Below are 14,110 nucleotides of genomic sequence, written 5' to 3'. Positions count from 1 at the left end.
GACAAAAGTTGAAAAGGTAAAAAAGTTGTGAGACACACAGAGACACACACACCCGTCTCCCACTGCACAGGCGGACAGGGTAATCTAATTAATTGTATGGAAGATAATTTCAGTAGTTTTGAAGGGAGTTGAGAAAAGAGAGATTGAAGGATGCGAAATGGTTGATACCATTGGTCAGAAAAGAAAATTGATTTTAAAAGCTGAGGCCACATGTTGGAATCATTTCTGCTCCCTGCTTTGAAGTCTGATGTTAAAGGAAAGCCTTCATATATCCCTGTAGCTCTAGGCACTGAGAAATATATGCACACTTTCATTTCATAAAGCCTTGCAATCAACGGAAACCTTGAACAAAGTTTCAAAGTTTAAAATTGTGCTTTATAAATCACATCAAGTCATTCACGAGACAAAAACTTTTCATTTAATTTACAATTCAATTCAAAGCTATAACAACAGGGTTACAGAATTAAATATTTTACATAAACTGGGTTGGTATTGCAGCAATGGACATCTGGTAATGCAAGTCCTGAATCAATTGTTAAAGGTATTTTTTTCAACAATTTCATTTATGCATATGCAGCACCAAGCTGGAGGTTTGTAGTGCTGTTAATATAGTGCCCCCCTATAATCAGACAGGAATTTAGAATTTGGCCATGGTTCCAGCACATGACCCACTCATTAAAGTGCCATGGGGATATTGCACATTCAGCAATGAAAAATTGAAGATGTGACAGCTGGCTTGATGTCCTGTCCCAAGGGTAGCACACTCACCGATGCAACATCCTGGCGGTGTAGCACCAGGATGACAGTTTATCGTCATATGAGGAATCAAACGCAGACGACACGGCTCGAAGGAGAGTCAGCGATGTCTGAGCTATCCTGTCAGCTCTCAATCAATTTGATGCTGAGGATCAAAACAACAATCTTGAATCTAAACCATGTGCTTTGTAACTCTTTAGGAGTGGACGGGAAGGGTATCTTTGTAACCCTATAGGACAACAGGAAGTGAAGAGATTTTTGGCCTTAGGATGGTCCCGCCCTTCTGGTTTTGACCTCATGTGCTGTTTGGGTATCAAGCTTTCCTGTCTTGTTCTGTGTGACCTCTCCATGTGCCTCTGTTTGTTTCATATTCTCTGTTTTTGTTACATTTTTGCCTCTGGTATCCAGAGCAATGGTTTCACAGGTGGTGTGCATCGTTAGTTAGTCACCCTTAATGTATTATCGTTCCAACACTGCCTCATAGACAAATTTTAAAATTTAACTAAATTACACCAGCAAATTCATATTCATATTTCTATTAATAAAACACAGTGTGTTTCTTCGAATTTTTTTTTTCCAAAGCTGTTGAAATGTCTGGTGTCAGTTTATATTGCCTATGAAATGTAACAAAGTCCCTCAAGTATAGTGGATTCTATAATTACACGATAGTCACACGGTTTTACCATTGTAAAATATGGTACAAACATGTTCTCTCCACCAAGTTTGAGGAGAAAAACAATCTCTATCTGCATCTGATCGAGCAATTTCCCTCAACATCTCACAACGTTACAAAGTGGTGGAAAACATGTCAATCAGTTATACACCTGTCCACAGCCATAATGCATCAAGAACATTGACGCATTCATTGTAAGGACATAAAATGGAGCACAAAAGAAAATGCTCCGTATGTTTCATCAGATACGTAGCTTTGAACAAACGATGCATTTGTATGCTAAAACAGATATTAATTAATTAGAGAGTTCATAGAACACCTTACCCCCATGCAGACTTGAGAAACGAGGACATGGATGGGGTCTGTGAGTGGCAAATTTGATTGGTCGTGATGACATAATATGCCGTAATATTTTGTCCAATTGCTGCTAAAGGGAAGAGTTTTGAAAGTACCAAGGAGGCGAATTGCGTTCTACCGTGTTCAAGTACATATATAATAAAATTTAAATAAAATAAAGGTTTTAAGGGTTTCGAAAAAAAAACTTCGGAAGTTTACCACCGTTAATGCAGCGTCTTTCACACCACCTAATCAAACATGTTGCATTAGTTCTTCGTGCCTGTTGTTTGTGGCCTTTATGGCATCCTTAAAAACAGTAAGTGTCCTGTTTGGAATGATTTTCAATATTGTTCGACGACCAGACTGCCAGAGTTAAAAAAAATATATATATATATATATATATATATATATATATATATATATATATATATATATATATATATATATATATATATATATTCACTCCTCTCTGTGCATGTGCGATTGGGACGAATTCAGAGTCAAAGTACTGCTTAACTACAGATTCGTTTTCCGATTAATGTTCAAAGTACAAGATTCAATTGAAATTCAGTTGTTGCTCGATCATAAACTGACTTTTGTAGACAGACAGACATAAAGAGAGACAGACAGACAGACACAGACAGAAGTGAACCAATTGCTTAACCCTGCTCTTTGCTTCACATGTGTGGAGTAAGTATAAAACCTTTGTTGAGCCTTAACTTCTGGAGAGAAACAGCGAGTAGTTCCCTTTGATGGCATAACACATTCTCATAAAAACTGCATTTCGAGCCAGTGCATGGGGAAGTATCTAATAAACAAACATTAAAAAAAATCCTCCTGCAGAAAAATCTGTGCAGCATCATTGAATGACAAATAAAGAAGGATTTATTAATAACATTTTTGTTTTAAACACCAAACAGTGAAGTGGGTTTGTGGGTAAAGACTGCTTCACATCGTTGTTACGTTTTCACTCCCAAGACAGTGAAAGTTGTCGGGGTTCACTTTGTCCACATACTGCCAAAAGCTATGTATCTGATGCTGGGACTTGGGGAGCAATTTTTGTGCTCTATTTTAGGTCCTTACAATGGGTCCATGCTCTTGATAGATAGGTCCATATTCATGGCCTATTCATTGATTTCATGGCTAGTGATACTTTGAACCAGGTTCAAATCTCATTTACTACGTGTCCTTGTAATTCACATGATCAAGGTACACTGATATCTACTAATGTCTTTGCCCTGCATGTGATTTCCATACAAGCTCCTCCAAAAGTCTTCAATCTTTGTAATACTCTTACTTGTGGACGTTAAAGATGTCACAGCTGGTATATTTCATAAGACGGAGTGCCTTTGTGCCAACACCTGTCTAACTAAAAAAAAAAATTCTTGATGGGTTTACTAGACTGCCCACATTATGAGGAATAGAGAGGGCCGAGAGCCATTGTATCTGGTGGTGAGGAATGGGATGGCCATAGTTGGTTCATTCTTTCAAAAGTGGGAAAGTCTCAAGATTATCTATTGGAGTGGACAGCATTGAACAGAATTGGATTTGGTGATGGTGATGGTAAGGAAGCGACAGTTTTGGAGAGTTAAGGATTGTAAGGTAGTGGCAGGAGAGAATGTTACCACCCAGCACAAGCCTACGGTGTTTGTGGTATGGACGAAGGAAAGGGGGGGGGGAGGTATAGAGGAGGTGGTCAGAAGATTATTAGGTGGGGGAAGGCGAGGGGAAACAATCGTCATAGAGTACAAGTAGAGGATGAGGGCCATGTATGAGCAACTTAGCGAAGAAGCTGGAGTCTTGGAGGAGGAGTGGAAGAAGTATGGAGAGGCGTTGAGGGGAATTTCAGAAGTTTGGGGTGGAAGGACATCAGGAAAGGGTGTATCCATCGTCGAGGGATAGAAACCAGGTATGGTGGACAGAGGAGGTCGTGAAGGCAGTTGGTGAAAAGAAAGAGGTTTGGAAGAGGATAGAGAATATCAAGGATAAAGGGAGGCAGCCGGATGCGGGGTTGCTGCACCTGTATGGGCAGAAGAAAAAAGCAGCAAGGAGAGCTGTGGATAAGGTGAGGAATGATATGGAAGAGGAGGTGTACAACACGTTGGAAGAGGATGGTGGGAGGAAGATAATCTACAAATTGGCTTGGGACAGGGAAACAGGGAAGAGGATAATAAGGACGTGAAAGGGTTTCGGGGGGGGGGGGGGGTTGGTGATTAAGGATAGTGACAGGAGGCGAATAACAGAGGGGGCAGTGTTGAGGTAAATGTATTTCAAAGAGCTGTTGAACCAGGAAGGAAGCAGCAGCGAGCTGGAGTTACCATGTTATGTGGAGGAGAAAGTGGAGTTGGTGAAGAACACAGAGGAGGAAGTGCGGTCGGCATTGAAGAGAATTAAGAAGGGAAAAGTGCCAAGCATTGCTGAGGTGTGTACAGATATTATAATTGCAGCAGGGTTAAATTCTGGAGGAGGAGATGACAGGGTTAATTATGTCGATATGGAAGGGGAAGGCAGATTTTCAAGATCCGGGGAATTGCAGGGGTATTACACTCCGTCATGAAATGAAGGTGCTGGAGAAGATTCTGGATGGGAGGATAAGAAAGAGTGTGGAGATGGAGATCAGAGAAAAGCAGCATGGGGTTTAGAAAGGGTAGGGGGATGATGGATAGGATGTTAACGCTGAGACAGCTGGTGGAGAAGAGGTTAGAGGTGCAAGGTGAAATAGCATTGGGATTTTTGGACCTGGAGAAGGCCTACGACACTGTCCTGAGAGAGATGGTGATGGCGACACTGAAATGGATGGGAGTGCCAGAAGCAGATGTTCGGTTGGTGGAAGGGATGAACATGGGAACAAGAGAAGAGTTTTGGTTGTTCCTTGGATGTCAAAGGAGTTCAGCATGAACATCGGTTTGAGGCAGATAAGCACTCTCAGACAACTCATGTTTATCATGGTGATGTAGCTGGAAAGCAAGAAGGTGAACTTGAAGGGTAGTATGGAGAAGATATTGTATGCGGATGATCTGGCTGCTGTGGTGGAGAGTAGGTGGGGGATGCAGGAAGTACTGGGGGAGTGGAAGGAGGCATTTGGGAAGCATGGGCTGAAGATGAGTATGGAGAAGACTGGGGTGATGTGGGTCAGGCAGCAGAGGAAATAAATTAATGTTAGGTTTGAGGGGAAGGAGATCAGACAGGGAAATAGGTTTGAGTATCTGGGAGGAATCGTGACCGTGGATGGTAAGTACGAGGCAGAGGTGTCGAGGAGAATTCAGTTGGGTGTGAATGCTTGGAGGAGGATGGAGGGAGTAATAGCAGACAGAAAGATAACAAAGATAAGAATTTGTGTTGTTTCATTCGCAGTGACATGCCTCTTCCAACTATAGCAGAAAATAGACATAACCATTTCTGAAAAATGACACCTTGGAAACAGGTCCCTGTTCAACAGAGCTTTTGATACATTCTGAGTTGGTATGACTCACAGCCATCACAACAGTTGGTGAAATCTATTAACAGCAATGTTTGGAGTGACGTTATCATCAGCATTAACCATAAGACCCACTTTTGTCAGATAATGTCGAGATCAACCCCATCCCATAAGAGCAATATCAAACTTACAAGTCATCAGGAAACATGAGATGAGAGAATGATTCTGACACCCACATCCAACTCATAACCCTTTTGATTGCACAATTAGAGACAAACATATCAGATCGACAGAACAAGAGTGTTTACTAACCTTACAGGTTACCTTAACACGTTATTATAATACAGTGAATGTGAACCACCAAAGCCAAACAATACCTCCTACTACATGATAAAGTATTTTGTATCATCCATATAGATTAGACCATTGATTAAATTCAGGGTCTAATTAGGCGGCTTACTTTTCCAAAGGATGATGTGGTATCATAAATATATTAATCCCTTTCAAGGACAACATGTTCGAAGATGTGGAAGCTCTACAATCACAGCCATCTTAACAACCATGTGAAACCAGAAATTGAAGGCTCAGTGATGATCCTTCCATCATGTGTGTACGTTCATGATTGATGGAATGATTTGGTTCAGCAATCCTCAGGAAATGAATTTGGTGCTTTGCTGCCAAAGACCCAGGTAATTTAAGCAGTCACAGGAAACTGACATGAAGCAATGCTGACGATATTGATGACCAATCCATATGAATAAGGAATGCATATATCATGGGGTAAACAATAGTGCACAGCAATGGAAAAACTGTCGGAAGCAAATAGACCCGTAAAAGGGACTTTGAAGCTCAGTTGAGAAAGCGACACCATCAGATGGACTGAGCTCATGTGGACTCTTAACGTATTTATCTTACCAGTTAGTAGTGAGATGCTTGGTGACTCAGCTGCGTGAATGATTTTTTTTAACGTTTCCACCCTCACCAGTTCAATAGAAGCCAGGGTTTTCACAGAACACCAAATGTTTGCTTTGCGAGAAAAGCGTGGGTGCAAAGTTGGGGTGCATCGATACTCGACGAGGGGTTTCAAATATTGAATGTGTGTGAAATGGATGAGGAAATTTATAATCGGGAGATAGACAGGCAAATGTAGCCAAGAATAATAATTTATAAAATATCATCTGATCATCTGGTGCACTCATCCTTGTGGGTGTTAGAGGTCAGGATGAGTCTTAATGAGGAAATTTCACACACTGTACAGGCAAAGTACAAGCTGAGAAAATTACTTTTGTAATGTAATATATATACACACACATGCACTACTTGTGAATGTCTGCAGCTGTAGAGGAACCCAGGTAAGGTTTGAGACAGCAGAGAGCATACATTGTGCAGCTTTTCTTGGCAACTTCATGCAGCTGTCTTTAGCGAGAAGAGCATGGGAGTTAATTTATTTGATAATCCTAGCCACCTGGGGTAATTGATTTTGTGAGAGATGTAATTGGGTCTATATATATATATATATATATATATATATATATATATATATATATATATATATATATATATATATATATATATATATATATATATATATATATATATATACACACATTTTGTATAAGTTTGGGATGACACATTTTAAAAGACGAATAAGGCGCTTCCAACCAGAAAGTAATAAACTAGATAGATTCCGCTAATTTGAGCAAAAACAGCGAGAGCAGACCCGGTCTCAGGAAACGTTTCACCGGCTTCACAGTTTGCTTCCTCAGGCACAACAGACCCCGAGCCTCGGCACGTGTCCGGTTTTTATTTCGATACGACCGCTCATTTCCGGTCACGTGCTGGTGGTCGAGGTGAAAAGGAGGAGTGCTTTTTTATTTTTATTTTTTGCAAAAGCAAAAACAAACTTCAAATCACATAATTAAAGGGATGCTCTGCTCTTTTGTGATTTGATGTTTGTTTTTGCTTTTGCAAAAAAATAAAAATAAAAAAGCACTCCTCCATTTGACCTCGAGCACCAGCACGTGACCGGAAATGAGCGGTCGTATCGAAATAAAAACCGGACACGTGCCGAGGCTCGGGGTCTGTTGCGCCTGAGGAAGCAAACTGTGAAGCCGGTGAAACGTTTCCTGAGACCGGGTCTGCTCTCGCTTTTTTGCTCAAATTAGCGGAGTCAATCTAGTTTATTACTTTCTGGTTGGAAGTGCCTTCTTCTTTGAAAAAAATAAAAAATTATATGTATATATATATATATATATATATATATATATATATATATATATATATATATATATATATATATATATATATGTACACACACACACACACACACACACACACACACACACACACACACGAAATCGGGTTCATATCCAGATGAAAAAGTCAGCTTGATCCTCCCCTTGGTGGAGAGCATGCTCCATGATGCAGTGCCTCCTGCTGGCAAAGCACCAGAAGGGAAAATATTTGAAGTACAACTGTAGGATCGCTGAAATCCCTTTCATGATGAGGTTGAGCACCCTCATACTCGATACTTGTTCATTTGAACTCAAAACGACAGAGGAGCCAAACAAATTGACTCAAAGACATGCATGAAGGGCCAGACGCACAACACAAAAATACACACCGATACACACCAACAAACACAGTGGTTTTCATTGGATTTGACAACACTCAAACACAGGAATGGAAAAAATAGAAATGACAAAAGTACCACTGAAATAACATGTTAAAAAAACCATAATAATAATCATAATGATAAAAATAATGATAGAAAAATCTCACATTAACACGCAATCACGAACTTTGTGACAACGCATCTTACGTGCAGACCAACGATCCCTTGCAATATTGCAATTTTCTGAATGTCGATTAATCGGTAAGTTCGTGTATTCTCACGTTGCGGCACTGCTCACGGCACGTTAGACAAATGCACACTGTGAACCAAGAACCGTGCCCTCTCGGTACCATTCGCCTTTTGAAAACGCAGCCTCTCCAGCATGTGTTGCTCGGTCTGAGCGACTTGCCTTGCTGGGTGATGATCCGCTCCGCTTGGTCTCCCCCTGGTGGCTAGTGCATCCTTCACAGCACGCCGGTGGACCCCAAGGCGCTGCGCCGGGGGAATAGACCCCGGGTAGAGATCCCGCACCCTCGGGGGTCGGTCTTTTGATGCCCGTGCGGTCGTCGGGCGTGGGGGGCGAGCCAGCCGCCCGTGGTGAGCAGGTCTCGGCGCGCATCGCGGGGCCAGGAATGGCGCTCGGGCTGGCGTGCGCCGCACGGTGAGCCCTGCGCGGACACAGACAAGACACAGGAGCGCACACTGCATCATCCAGCAAACCCAGGTGCACGGCTCCTACGGCACGCGCACACAGTACGATTCGTGCACGATCCGTGCTGGCACGTACATAGAGCTCCATAGCAAACTGCACGGGAAAAAACATTGCAGAGCGCATTCCGTGGCTCTCTAATTACCGATAAATAATCGTTCCAAACGAACACATGAACGTCATCATCGCCGATAAACTCGTACCAGAAACAGCGGGAATTTTGGCGCGAAGTTCCGCAGCAATTCGAGCCGGGCTCGCGATGTGCAGCACGAGTCACCGACGCCAGGCACGAGCGGCGCGAACTCACTCACCCCGTACGGCGAGCTTATCTGCCGGAGGCACGGAGTCTCACGGACGTCCCTCCTCCCCCCGCGCTCCCCTCCGCTCCCCACTACCCCTTCTCACAGTCTCCCCGCACCGCGCTCCGAGCTCCCTGCCGGCCGCACCCCGCGGCTCCGGCTCACCGCTCTGCTCTCGGCGACGTCGACAATCGATTTTACTCGAAGAATAATCCCGGGACGGAAGTGTGTCGGACAAGCATGCAGCCTGCGAAATGGTGCGAAATGGGTCCAAGCGATTTGTTTATGGTGCATAAATGAGCAAAAACGCTGCGCGCAGCGGCGACGATGATGCGCAACGTGGGAACAGAGCGCGCAGAGAACACGCAAGTGATGTCGCACACCATCGGCTTCAAAAATCCCCACACGACGTGGTGCTCACGTGCTGCACTTACCTGTCGAGTCCGAGTTCGATTCCTGACCCGATTATATACTGTCTCATCGGGTCTTCACAAAGGGTGACGTCCCTCGGATGGACGTTGATGTTGGCAATTGGTGGCTGTAAGTTGAAGACCCCGTGTGGGTGTCTGGCGAATCGTTGAGTAATCGCCGTACAGTGGACCTATCATAAATTCCTGCCCTTGTTACAGTGTAATCCTTGTCGGATGATTGCTTTGGCAGTGGAGAACCGACGAGCGAGGGTGATGGGGAGAGAGAGATAGAGAGATAGAGAGATAGAGAGATAGAGAGATAGAGAGATAGAGAGATAGAGAGATAGAGAGATAGAGAGATAGAGAGATAGAGAGATAGAGAGATAGAGAGATAGAGAGATAGAGAGATAGAGAGATAGAGAGATAGAGAGATAGAGAGATAGAGAGATAGAGAGATAGAGAGATAGAGAGAGAGAGAGAGAGAGAGAGAGAGAGATAGAGAGATAGAGAGATAGAGAGATAGAGAGATAGAGAGATAGAGAGATAGAGAGATAGAGACGGAGAGAGAGGCGGAGAGAGAGAGAGAGAGAGAGAGAGAGAGAGAGAGAGAGAGAGAGAGAGAGAGAGAGAGAGAGAGAGACCTCCTCCAACCCAAAGCAAGCTTCAGGATGAAAATCGATTTCTTTATCGGAACCTTTCCTTCCACACGCCGGCACATTGACACGAATGAGTGCACTAAATACTTTACTTCATCCTATTCTTTTTTTTCCCATCAAATTCCCAAGAGTTTAGACTGATCGCAGTGAAGATTCGAAACGGTTTTGTGCAGGAAGATTCCACTTGAATTCTCACCTGCACTACATTGGGATGATCCCACCTGCTGTCTTTGGTAGGTCACCAGTATATACAGGTGTTCCAAAAAGACGTGGACAACTTTGGTTGTTCATATATTTAGTACCATAAAAGATACATTGATCCCCTTTGTTTTATATGAAACAGAAACTCATGTATAAGTTTTCTTTATTTTCAGGTCGAGTGGTTTAATGTAAAAGAAAATTGCGACTCCACATATGAAGCTTTGTGCGTTGAATGGGTTCATCGAGATGAGATCCGACACGCAAGTTCAGCGTAATTTCCGTACAAGGTATGCAAGGAATCCGCCATCGCAGACAAGTATCAGAGAGTGGTAGAAGAGGTTTAAGGAGACTAAAAGTCGTCAGAAACAGAAAAGTACCGATCGACCAAGCACCGGTTCAGCAGATGTTGAACGAGTACGTGAATCATTTCAACAAAGTACCACAAAATCAATTCAACACGCATCCAGAGAACTGGGACTACCAACCACCAATGTATACAGGATTTTGCAGAAAAGACTGAAGCTTTATGCTGATAAGGTGTAGATTCTGCAGGAACTCCAACCAAATGACGGACCCAAACACAAGACGTTTACCTTGGAGATGCTCAGTCGCAGAGAGGATGATGAATATTACCTGAAAAAGGTCATGTTCACAGACGGAGCTTGCTTTCATGTATCGTGAAAGGTCAACCCGCACAATGTGAGGATCTGGGGCTCTGAAAACCCTCATGTGGTCATTGAACACATGTGTGACATTCCAAAGGTCAATGTGTGGTGTGGCCTTCTCCATGATCGCTTGTTGGGACCGTTTTTCTTTGCGGAGGACACAATAACTTCAACAATTTACATGAACATGTTGGAAGGATTCATCTTCCCACAACCCAAAATAATTTTTCAACAGGATTCCCCCCCCCACCCACGCCTCATTGGGCCTTAGTCATTCGAGCCGTTCTGAGTGAAAAATCTCCAGGTCACTGGATTGGCCAAAATGGACCAAACACCTCCCCCACCCCCCCACCCATGATCACCAGATATAACGTCCCTTGATTTTTTTTCTGTGGGGGTTTGTCAAAGATGTCTACAACACCAAGGTGGCAAACTTGCATGATCTTCATTCCCGGATCACAGCTGCATGTGCACTGGTGGACGCAAACATGCTGAGCTGAACATGGCAAGAATTCGTGTACCACCTTGATGTCTTGCATGCGAAAAATGAAGCTCACATTGAAGTGTATTGGTGGTGTACACAAGACTATATGAGTTTCTGTATCATATAAAACAAAGGGTATTTGTGTATCTTTATGGTACTAAATATATTAACATCAATGTTGTCCAGGTCTTTTTGGAACAACCTATATATATATATATATATATATATATATATATATATATATATATATATATATATATATATATATATATATATATATATATATATATATATATATCTATATATATATGTATATATATATATATATATAAATATATGTATATATGTATAAATATATATATATATATATATATATATATATATATATATATAAATATATAAATATAAATATATAAATATATGTATATATGTATAAATATATATATATAAATATATGTATATATGTATAAATATATATATATATAAATATATGTATATATGTATAAATATATATATAAATATATGTATATATGTATAAATATATATATATATATATATATATATATATATATATATATATATATGTATAAATATATATATATATATATATATATATATATATATATATGTATAAATATATATATATATATATATATATATATATATATATATATATATATATATATATATATATATCTTCTTCATTTGGCTGCTCCCATTAGGGGTCGCCACAGAGGATCATCCGTATGATCCGCATTGTGATTTGGCACATGTTTTACGCCGGATGCCCTTCCTGACGCAACCCTGGTCGCCTCTTACGACACAGGGATATATATATATATATATATATATATATATATATATATATATATATATATATATATATATATATATATATATATATATATATATATATATCGACTCTTCCCATGCTCTTCGAGTCGGAGAAACTACATAAAGCAACAAAGAAGATCTACGCAAGGTAAGCCCTTTCTGTTTCAAACCCTTCCCAGAGTCCCTCCACAGCTATAAAGACGTTCACAAATAGTACACATAGGAGAATCCCAATGCTACACACCCCCTTAACTGCCAGATCGGTTTCATCGCTTGTTGGCGAACCATCAGTGACAGCGCAGACAGAAACATGCATATCAATGACGCTCGCAAGCATGTACCACGTGCAAATGTCAATAACATTCAACATATAAATGAAAAACAAAGACCCACTCACGTCTCTCATCTATGAATGGAGGGAATGACCAATTGGCTCTCACCTAATCAATTAAACCCAGGTGGGTTTATTATCTTTAAAGAGTGTTAAACTCTGTAAAGAGTGCAGTATATCAAATTAATGCAAATATATTTTCTATTTCTGTATAGACAACTCTTGGTTTGATAACGAGTTGAGTTCGTAGACGTTGTTTTCAAAGCGAAATGGTGCTGAAACCGAACGCACAATAATTTCGTTGAAACCAACATGTATAACACCATATTTACAAATAAAACAATGTAAATGGTCATGAAGGAGAATTTAAAACCATCGAGTGTCGTAAAGTTATTATTAAAGTAAATATAAAATAAATACAACACAATAATACATCCATTCATCCATCCATCCATCAGGACCATATTCGAAACAGAGCACCAGTGCTGCCAAAGCAGTCTCCTGGGATATTGAGCACAATTCTGGACAGATTGCCACTCCAACACAGGATACTCAAATGGCTCAATCATCCCAGCAAGCTGGTACTCATTTTGCCAACCTCAGAAGGATGATAGGCTGAGTCAACCCCACCTGCGATTAAATCAACAGCCTATTAATTCAACAGCCAAGCAGGATGTGAACTCAGGGCCCTGGGTTCCCAAGACCACCACCCGAATCATTGAGGCAATACCAAGCGCACAATAATATATGCATATGGATATAAAACAGTACAAAGGCAACGAAATAAATAAAACCGCATATAAATCAGCCAGTCATGCAAATGGACATTCTTAAACCGAACACACACACACACACACACACACACACACACACACACACACACACACACACACACACACACACACACACACACACACACACACACACACACACACACACACACACACACACACACACACACACACACACACACACACACACACACACACACACACACACACTGGGTCGCCAAAATAGGTGACCCTTATTGTCAGTAATTCTGTCTGTTTGTTTGGATGTTTGTTTGTTTGTCATCAGCATAATTGGTGGTAAACGTGGGCAGATTTTGACCAAACTCGGGTGGTAGGTACATTTATGACCGAGTGCTTTGGAAATTGTGATGGTTGCTAGGGACGCTTTGGTTCCCTAGCAACAACCGAAAAACCTTCAAAATCGGTAACGTTCACGCGAAATCAATTCCGAAAGCCATTATCCCACGTAGGGTTATGAAATTTGGCAGGAATGATCTACAGGTGATGTTCTATCAAATATATTCCGGTTTTTGTGATATATGGAATACTTTACCCGCAACACCCCCTACAATTAGGGTATGCGCGAAAATTGGCAAAAATTGAAGGCCCCCTCGCGACCAGGTGAGTGCATCGATACAAATGAAACTTTGCAAGTTCATGTTACTCAATGAGTACTACAACTTTGCCTCAGGACATATTGACCGATTTCGCTTAGGTCAGGGGTCAAAGGTCAATTAGTGCAAAAATCGATAATATGCGAGAGCTGGAGGTGCCTTGGCGCCAAATGTTACTCCTCCTAGGGTTATGGTCGGATGGTCAGGAAAATTCACACTAATTGTCTGGAATACATTGTGCACAAACGATCTAGCCGGATTTTCGATTTAGATCTTTCTTCACCCACAGCACCCCATCGAACTTTAGGGATTTCCGATT

General features: G+C 41.3%; 1 protein-coding gene across 1 annotated transcript in view; it reads right to left on the bottom strand.

The window, feature by feature from the left end:
- Window positions 1-8,632, bottom strand: part of LOC147032202 (kinesin-like protein KIF26B) — a 244,239-nt gene extending 235,607 nt beyond the window's left edge. Inside the window, exon 1 of the mRNA XM_085850516.1 lies at window positions 8,207-8,632. Coding sequence (XP_085706642.1) covers window positions 8,207-8,632 — 426 coding nt within the window. The remainder of the gene's footprint in view (window positions 1-8,206) is intronic.
- Between the last annotated feature and the right edge of the window lie 5,478 nt (window positions 8,633-14,110).

This window comes from Eptatretus burgeri, chromosome 2 (genome assembly GCF_056783735.1).
Source record: "Eptatretus burgeri isolate ZD-2024b chromosome 2, Ebu_testis_v1, whole genome shotgun sequence".
In the NCBI taxonomy this organism is placed as follows: domain Eukaryota; kingdom Metazoa; phylum Chordata; class Myxini; order Myxiniformes; family Myxinidae; genus Eptatretus; species Eptatretus burgeri.
Note: the sequence above shows the minus strand (reverse complement) of the source record. Positions and strands in the feature narration are given on the sequence as shown.